This window comes from Populus euphratica, unplaced genomic scaffold, assembly GCF_000495115.2.
Source record: "Populus euphratica unplaced genomic scaffold, PopEup_1.0 scaffold92.1, whole genome shotgun sequence".
NCBI lineage: Eukaryota > Viridiplantae > Streptophyta > Magnoliopsida > Malpighiales > Salicaceae > Populus > Populus euphratica.
The window spans coordinates 407,892-417,688 of NW_011499974.1; the positions used below are offsets into that span (position 1 = coordinate 407,892).

Here is a 9,797-nt window from a genome sequence, read left to right on the forward strand (position 1 = left end):
AAAAAATAAATTAAAATAAATTATAAAATTTAATGTTAAGTAAAAATGACATTAAATAAAAAAAAAAATTAAGGAAAAAATGAAACATACGTTAATCCCGGGAAAAGATTCATTCGATGACGCAGGTACCCTGCTTGCGATCATGGCTTTCTATTCTACACGGCTGCTTTCTCTTTGACAAAGCAAGAATTCCCAGCTTGTCTGTTGCACAACATCAATAGTCTTCATGTCAGGGTAAATATCCGCGTTAAATTCTAATAGCAAATTCCACAATGTTGCGTTCATGCATTTAAATATATTAATCTTTGACGCAAGCAATAATATCACGATCGAGGTTAACTATATATTAAATATTAAATATTAAATATAATTTATGATTTCTTTTTTTAGAGAAATTACAGCGTAAGATGAAAGCTGCCGTTGTCTTCTTTTTTTTTTTAAAAAAAAAGATGAAAATTACAAGGCTCAAGGAAGCACGCAATATATGTAAACATAGAAATCACTGAGCATGATGAACTGCAATAATTTCTCAAAAAAAAAAATATATTTAATGTTTAATAGACAACATCTCCCGATCCCTTTTGTCAAACAAGAGGCATGCATGACACTGAAGACCCAAATAAAGTATTGTCTATGGCTAACAATTACCGAGAAAATCAACTCGACCGACCACATCTCTATATCGTTGTCTCTTCGAGCAAGTTGAAGATTAAGGATTCGACCTCCATTTATTTTCCTTACTGTTTATTGAGGCATCAATTACTTAATTAATGCAGTGTTATCAGTTAATTTCCAAAACAACTTACGGGGAGTTCACGGAATATTTAACTTGTGAAAGTCCATGGAGCGGAATCAAGTCATGAGACCATCATTCTTCTATCGAAAGAGTCGTTTTATAGAGAGAGGTAGTGCTTGGTATAATAAAAATTGTTGTTTTTTAAAGTATTTTTTATTTGAAAAATATTAAAATAATATTTTTTTATTTTTTAAAATTTATTTTTAATATTGGAATATCAAAATAATTTAAAATAATATAAAAACAAAATTCAAAAACATATCTAACACAAACAAACATGTTCAGATCAAGCAAATATACAGTGAACATGTATATGGGAATTGGGATTCCCACGGGATTCTACTACTTTTAGGTTGGATATACTCAAATAAGTTTTCAATAATCAACGAGTTGTAGCATCTCTCCTGTTCCAGCATTAGAAAAGGTTGAATTACTGACGAAATTAATTATATCACATCGCTAATTAAATACATAGCGAATTGGCAACGAAATTAATTCTGCCACTAAGTTTTTTACGGGAAACAATTTTCATTAATAATTCTGTTGGTAATTAGTAACAAAAATATATAAAAAAAGATTTCCGAGGTAACTTCATCATAAATATCTTTAAGAAATTGAAAAAAAATGTTTTTTTTTAAATATTCATAAATAACTTCATCATAAAAAAAACATTTTGATAATTCTATCAAAGATATTTTAATCCCTCCAAATTTTTTTAAAAAAATTGATTTCCCTCCAAAAAAAATTCCAGCTAAAAACATTTTAATTATTAATAGAATATTTGGCGTGAAACAATAGGATTGGCAATTGGAGTCCATCCCGCTATACTACGTTCAACTTGCGGGGCACGACACGTCGATGCTGAGATTGGGTGTGTATTTTAGGTGGCTTGGCTTCTTACCACCGCTCATGCCGTATAGGAACTTAGGTTCGGGTTGCCACGCCCAGGCTCATTTTTATTAGGCCCTCAATTGTACATTAGACTGCCAATCTCGAGCCTAATTGGTGTTTCCTGGCCTATTTTGAAATTATTTTTTTAGTTCATTTTATTTAAATCTATAAGTGATGCATCTGTTAGTTTAATTTTATTTTTATAATTATGAATTTCTTTAGTTCTTTTTTTGGAAAACATGAAATTCATTTCTTAAATCTTGCATTGAAATAAAATGAAGAAGAATATTTAATTTGATACTAAAAATAATATTTGAATTTTTATTTTTTAAAATATTTAATTCAAAATCTATTTCTTTATTATTTTATTAATTACCGATAAAATTATTAATTTACTTTAAAAAAATATTAAAAAATGTTTTTTTAAAAAATTATTCAATAATTACATCTATTATTTTTTAAAACATAATTATTGAAATAATCTTGCTTCTAACCAAGGATTTTTTTATGGGTTTTTTTCATTAAGTATTCCATCGAAAATTAATTTTCTAATGGAATTCCCAATACCATTTTAAAAAAAAATGGATTTTCTGGTAGTATTTCAAGAAATCTGGAGTTAACATCTGATCTTCTTTGTAAGAATAAACAAATTCTTAACAGATTGTTTTGATGCATGATGAAAGAACAACGTCAATGCAAAGAGGAGCCACCATGTGTGCGCAGCATAAGAAGATGAAAACATCCATGGCAACTTTCTCGTATTCTATTGAGGAAGTGTGTCTTTTACTCCTCACAGTCACATCATCATCGAATTTTTATTTTTTAAAAGTCCATCGATTTCTTCAGAAACATGGAACTATAAGAAACCTAAAATATTATCTAGGACTGTGGCTATCGTTCTTTTTTAAAGTGTTTTGAGTTAAAATAATATATATTTATTTTTAAAAAAATATTTTTAAAATTAGAATATTAAAATGATCTAAAAACATTAAAAATTAATATAAAATTTAAAATTTAAAAATTTTTAAAATGTTTTTAAAATATAAAAACAAATAACATCACAAGTGAGAAGTAAAAGGTAATCTAAAAGCAGGCTGGCTGGCAGGCTAGCTATGTGGAACGCTAGCAGCAATGCATCTCTTTTGTACCAAACCATGGCATCCATATCTATTTGGTGGCCACGAAAGGGATTTGTGTTCTACCAACTCCACATTCTCTAGACCTTATCCAAAACCTCCAGCTCCGATTCGAGAAGTGGGGAAATTATTTCTCTACGCATAAATATCTAGGGCTAGCTTGATTTGCAAAAAACTTGCCAACTTGCTCGCCATACGTAGAGATGTAAAAGTGTGCGGGGATTCCTGCCAAGACCCATCATTGTTACCTGCTTTGCTACGGCCTCGAGCCAATTACAAGTAGTTTGTCCACAGAAGCAAATAGTTTTACTTATCTTTCATCAACACAAGCGCAACTAGGGATTTTGTGATGATGCTGCTATGAATTAATATACAAGGATACTTCAAAATACTGTGGCTGCTGCCTAGCTGAGGTGATAAGATTATCTGTCATCGCAAAGTTTTGGTATCTTGAGATTGAATCTAATATAAGAAATTAAAGAGGTTTGAGAAATCAAAAAATATTGATGTGTTTTTAAAATATTTTTTGATTATAAATATATTAAAATAATATATTTTTTTATTTTTTAAAATTAATTTTTAATAACAACACATTATTTATTAGGATATATTAAAAAATAATATAAATCATATATTAGAATCTTATGTAACAAGGTAAATTATTTTATTGAATTGATTCTTTCATATGATATCAAAGATTTCATAGTTAAGAAGTTATAAATTTTAATATTATTATCTTTATTTATTTGATAAAAATCAAGCACGGAGTAATGTAAATTGATACAAATTTCAAGTTTAAAAAATTTTTACTTGAGAAAATCTATTAAAGAATAATATAAATTATATATTAAAAATTTATTTAATAATTTAAGTTAATAAATTGATTGGGTTATTTAACATGATATATCATTTAATAAATATTTTTATTAATAAATTATTTTGTATATTAACATTTGAAATTTGAATTCAGAAAAAAAAATAAAAAAACCTTAGTATATTGATTTTCAAAAGTTGTATCGGTGTGTGTTTTGATTTTTTTTTTTTTAAAAACTCGTGTATACAAATACGTTGAAGCTCATTGCACTACATTAATACGTGGAATTGATGTCCCGGTGGGGCCAAATATGAAGGCTAGAAATAGAATGATTCTTACAAGGTTAGTCAGGCTTTTCCGTCACTCATGGGAATGGAACAGGCGGCTTTGCTGAACAGCTGCATGTTTATCATGTCGATGAATAGAAAATTTGACTTTCTTACTATTTTATTATTCTAACCAACCAAACTTATTAATTTACTCGAGTTATTTGCTCTTTAAGTTACAGCTACCTTAGCCCATTTTATATGGCATCTGCCCGACCCTGGTAAAGCTCAGTACGCAATTATTTTTCAATCTTTTTAGAATTCGTAACTTCCTGAAATTCAAGTTGAAAAATTAAATAATTTCAAAAACTATAACAACTTTATAAAAATTAAATAAAAAATAATTTTTAATTCAATTAATATTAAATAATAAAATTTAAAAAATCAATAAAAAAAATTAACTTGAATCTCTAGACATGGATAACTCCGTGTAGAGTAAATAAAAACAAACAACAAAATCCAACACCCTTTAAAACTAACATTAAATTATGATTTTTTTAAAAAATAAATTTTAATTTAAAAAAATTTAAGGATCTAATTGTAAAAAACCAAAACATTTCATTACTCATCGCCAGACTTAAATTTCAAGGACTGATATTAATGTTAAGATATATATATATAAATTTCAAGGACTGATATTAATGTTAAGATATATATATATGAACACAGACCGACTTTCACATGCATCAAGGGCTACATAGCCTTTTGACGAGCGCGAGAGCGGGTGTGTGTTTTTTAGAAATAGAAAGCAGAGTTGGGTTGGATTCCGCGAGAGAGGAAAGCTAATTTGGCGACGAAGAGCTGTTTTGTTTTTGCGGCAAATTAGATGGTAAAGCGCCGATGGTGGACTTTGTTGTTGGTAGATCATACTCCAAATCAGAAAATTAAATAAATCATAGCCCAAGGAATAGCAAAATATGTTGGCCTGTTAATTTATTTCTTTTGTTTGCGTTTTCCTTTGCAATTTAAGGCCACGTTTGTTTCCATAAAATACGACTCCATCGAGTATTTTCCTTCTCTCATGTTTGGTTCGTCTAAAAAATATAATCAAAGAAGAATATATCATCAAAAAAAAAAATCTAAACAAAAAAACAGTAATGTACTGTTCTCAAATGGCGAAAATATTTTATAAAACCATCTATATTATTAAATTATTAAATATATGTAACAAAAAAAAGAAATAATACCGATGGTTTTATAAAATATTTTTGTCATCAATAGTAAATTATTGTTTTTTGTTTTGAACTTTTTTTAAATGGTTTTACTTGAGGTTGAATGTATATTTTGGTCTTTTAACTTTTAAAATTATAAAATTTTAATTTAGTTACATGTTTTATTTTTCTTGTTTTTTGTTCTTGATTTGAGATATCGAAGAAAAAGCGACCAGATTCCGAAGGTATATTGATAAAATCTAAAAACATGTAATTTTAGTGCTAATAAGATTTTTTTATGAGAAAAATTTGTATAATATATATATATATTTTAAAATTTGTCTAAAATTATAAATCTGAATAAAAAAATTAGTTTTGTTTTGAGTTGATTGTAGTTTTGGAGCTAATTTTTAGGTTGTAGAGATTGTTAATATGTTTTAAAAAGTCTATAAGATGTTGTTTTTTTGTCAAAATATGATTGAATTTTTTTTTTCTTTTAATATGAGATAAACCAACTTTATTTTTTGATGAACGAATGTTGTTGGAATCTGGACAATAAAGGTAATATATTCCTTTTTATCTTTTTTCAAAACATTAAGGGCATGTCATCTGCCCTTAATTTTTTATTTAAATAACATCTAGGTGCATGGGCTGCTTCAAACTCGCTTACCTTGGTTTTTTTTTAGAGATCCAAGATCACTAGACCTTCATAACTCGAGATGCTAAGTTTTTCTACTTTTTTTTCTTTTATTTTAATTTGTTATAATTGTATTTTTTTAATTTTAATATTTAATATTTAATTAATTATTATTTGAGCAATATAATTTTATTTTAGTTTAATTTTTTTCTATTATAAATATAATAATCATTATAATTTAATTATACAAGATATTAAAATACCCCTTAAATGATTAGAGTTTGATAACGATTATGCTTCAATGTGTTTTTTATTTTATAATATATTAAAATATTTTTTTATTTTTTAAAATTATTTTTAATACAAGTATGTTAAAATAATTTAAAAATATAAAAAAAAATTAATGTTAAATAATCTTTTTAAAATATTTTTTATACAAAGTATTGGATTCGGCTCTTTCTCGATTAATGAACCAGCCAACTCATGGGATCACATTTCGAATTCATTCCTCCAGCTCTTTCTTTTTTCCCGAATTTCAAGCTGCAACGCACCAATGCCTTTGCAGCTGCACTCGATTAGAGTCACTGCGGCATCTGCATCCCAACACCCCCAAGCGCCCATCTTTTACCAATAACTTGTCTTTTCCCCAAGCTCCACACCTGCCCTGGCTTGGGCCACCCCCGGGGCCACTTTGACCACTACCTGACACGCCCATCGTCCATTCTCACCTTTTCTCTTTTTTAAGAAGAAAATAGCCTGTCGTCTAGTAGAGAAAATATACCTGGAAATGTATTTACGATTGCATATGAAATACATCTTAGTAAATGAAGTTAATAATACTCTTATTACAACTTTATGTGTATTGTTTATCGACATAATTAGCTTTGCCAGCCCAGTGATTAAAAGATATATGTATCTTTACTTTTTAAAATATATTAGATTGATAGAAAAAGATTTTTATTAAAAAAAATACCTGATCTCAATCAGTAAATGTGCAAATTATCATAAAAATAATATATAAAAAAACTAAATCAACCTTCAAGATTTGTCCATTGCTACTAGTCAAACAGTATATTGTACTAGGGTACCGCACATAATTAAGAAGAGCAGGTAAGAAACAGAGAAATTGTGTACAACAGGGACATTGATTTATTTTACGGCAAGTGGAACCCACTTCGAAAATAGCTTTGTTTGGCAGTGCCTCTATCTCTAGCATGAAGAGGCCTTATATAAGACCCGACAAATGAAACGGCTCGTGAAAACCATAATCAGGAGACAGTTCCGTACCCAGCTTTCAAAATCTCAAGTTTCACCTCTGCGGGCATGGCTCAAAGGAAAAGATTACGTACAATCACTGAGAAACCTGATTACTTTGATCAGTTACCAGACGATCTTGTTCTAAATATTCTTTGCAAGCTTAGTTCTTCTGCCTCTTGCCCCTCCGATTTTATTAACGTTCTCATCACGTAAGTCTAGTTTTTGAAGATTTCTTTCTTGTTATGGTTGGTACGAGGGTTTAATTTTGTTTGCATGATTTTTGATGTATTGGCTGTTTCGAATATGGAAACAACAGATGTAAAACATTAAAGCGGTTGGCCACCAATCCTTTGGTTTTGTCGAAAGCTGGAGCTAAAACGTTTGCCATAAAAGCAGAACGTTGGTCGGATTCGGCTCACCAGTTTTTAAAACAGTGTGTTAAAGCAGGCAACAGTGAAGCCTCGTACACGCTAGGAATGGTCAGTGTATATTTATTTTCTCTACTTGAAAGAAGGCCAATATTATCTGTCGATAAAGATTGAAAGTTTCAAGTTTTTGGTGTTTTAATCTAGATCCGATTCTATTGCTTACAAAACCGAGGAAGTGGAGCGTCCTTGATGGCAAAAGCCGCTATCAAGTCGCATGCCCTGGCCTTGTATTCTCTTGCTGTCATACAATTCAACGGCAGTGGAGGCTCAAAAACTGATAAAAATCTCCGAGCGGGGGTGGCTTTATGTGCTCGAGCTTCTGTTTTGGGTCATGTCGATGCGCTTCGTGAGCTCGGCCATTGCCTTCAAGATGGTTACGGAGTCCCTCAAAATATCGTCGAGGGACGCCGTTTATTAGTCCAGGCTAATGCAAAGGAGCTCGCATTATCCTTACGTTCCATGCTGACATGGAAACCCCAGCAGCAGCAGCAGCAGCAACAGATAGAGCAGCAACAAAATCTCCATTATGCTTGTACGGTGATGGGTACCGCTATCACGGGATGTCCATTACTAAGTGATTTTGGATGTAACTTGCTGGCTCGAGAGGTGCACCCAGCGAGCAAGTTCTTAAGGGAGTGGTTCGAGTCGAGGCGTGGGGCGTTGGATGATGGCTTGAGACTATGCTCGCATAGTGGATGTGGGAGGCCCGAGACAAGAACACACGAGTTTCGCAGGTGTTCGGTTTGTGGTACGGTAAATTACTGTTCGAGAGGATGCCAAGCACTTGATTGGAAAGCGAGGCATAAAGTGGAATGTGTGCCGATGGATCAATGGCATGGAGTATTAGAAGATGGTGGAGATATGGTGGAAATGGAGGAAGGTGAGTATGTGGATGTTGTTGAATGATAGAGATTTGATGCAAATCAGGATATATAAATCTTGCCTTTTGAAACTGGGAATTCTTGATAGTAACTCTTTCACCTTTTTCCTTCTTTCTGTATTTTATTTATGTACATAAGTGAAGGGTTTTGGAGTTTATTTTCTGTGACTTGACAAATTACATACAAGGAATCAGACCTTCGGAAGAACAGGTCCCATTTCAGTGTGTTGTTATAAAGCATTTATGCCGGCAACATATATATTTTATAAAAACCAAGCCACCGAGCAAAAGAAGAACACGTTTTTCTATAAAAACAACGAATAATATAATCATTTCAATTAATTCTAAGACGCCACAAAAACAGCTTGCCGACATCCCAATCGATTTCTCCGAACTGGGACACTTTCATATAGTTCAAGTAATTTTTATTTTTTAAAAAAATAATCAAAATGTTGAATAATTGCTGGGATATTTTTAAGGTGATGCATGATATAAACTTCAAATCAATTAAACGAAGTGGAACCATCCATCATGTCGTCTGAATTGATTTGGAATTACTTTTGCCATCCAACTTCCCAAGGATAGGATTAAATTAAAATAAGACGTGACTAAAAGAGGGCCCAAAGTTGTTTGAGAGCCACCAGCAAAAGTACTCCAAGAAGTCCAACCGCGCTTCTTATTTGTTTAGTTTTAAATTAAAATATTCTTTTTTGTATTTTTAATTTACTAATATAAAAAATAAATTTAAAATTTAAAAATATTATTTTAATATATTTTAAAACAAAAAAAAATAACCTTCATCATGTTTTCAGAACAACGGTGGTTAATTGATTGACACTCTAAAACGTTGATGGCCGTTCTTTCCGAGTAGAAAAATCAACTAGATAATTGCAAAAGCAGACTCATTTTTTTAATAAATAAAATAAAAAAATATGGAAATTATTTAATTGCTTGAAGAGAAACCAGCTCTTCTTCCAGGCCTTCAAAGTCAAAACAGGGTTGATAAATTCTTGTTTGAATTCATCCTCACAACAGTTTCTTGGTGTTTTGTGCCCGGCAATTGAAAAGCCCGCGGTATAATGCCGTGGCATCCTTTTCAACTATTTTCATTCCTGCAACATTCATCTTTCGAATGGTGAGGCATATTAACAAAAATATCAGCAAGTAAATAGGTATGTTTAATATTGTGTTTTAAAATAATTTAATATTTTTTATTTTAAATTAATATTTTTTTATGATTTTAAATCATTTTGATGTATTAATCTTAAAAATATTTTTTTTTAAATAAAAAAATTATTAATATATTTGTTTAAATAAAAAATATTTTAAAAAACAATTATAACTATATTCCTGGGTTTTTTTGTTGTTTTCTTTTAATTTATTTTATTTTAAAAAAGTCTTGTACATAATTCAAACATAAATAAAGGTCAAATAAGTGCGTCTTTGTTTTGCTAATTTCTTTCCTCTGTTTTTTTTTTCAA

General features: G+C 30.1%; 1 protein-coding gene across 1 annotated transcript; it reads left to right on the forward strand.

Annotated features, from left to right (window-relative positions):
• The first annotated feature begins 6,985 nt into the window (after positions 1-6,985).
• On the forward strand, positions 6,986-8,533 carry LOC105139424 (F-box protein At5g50450-like). Its single transcript, XM_011045846.1, has 3 exons — positions 6,986-7,217; positions 7,325-7,487; positions 7,581-8,533. The coding sequence occupies exons 1-3, from the start codon at positions 7,075-7,077 to the stop codon at positions 8,340-8,342; spliced, it is 1,068 nt and encodes a 355-aa protein (XP_011044148.1). The 5' UTR covers positions 6,986-7,074; the 3' UTR covers positions 8,343-8,533.
• The last annotated feature ends 1,264 nt before the right edge of the window (positions 8,534-9,797 follow it).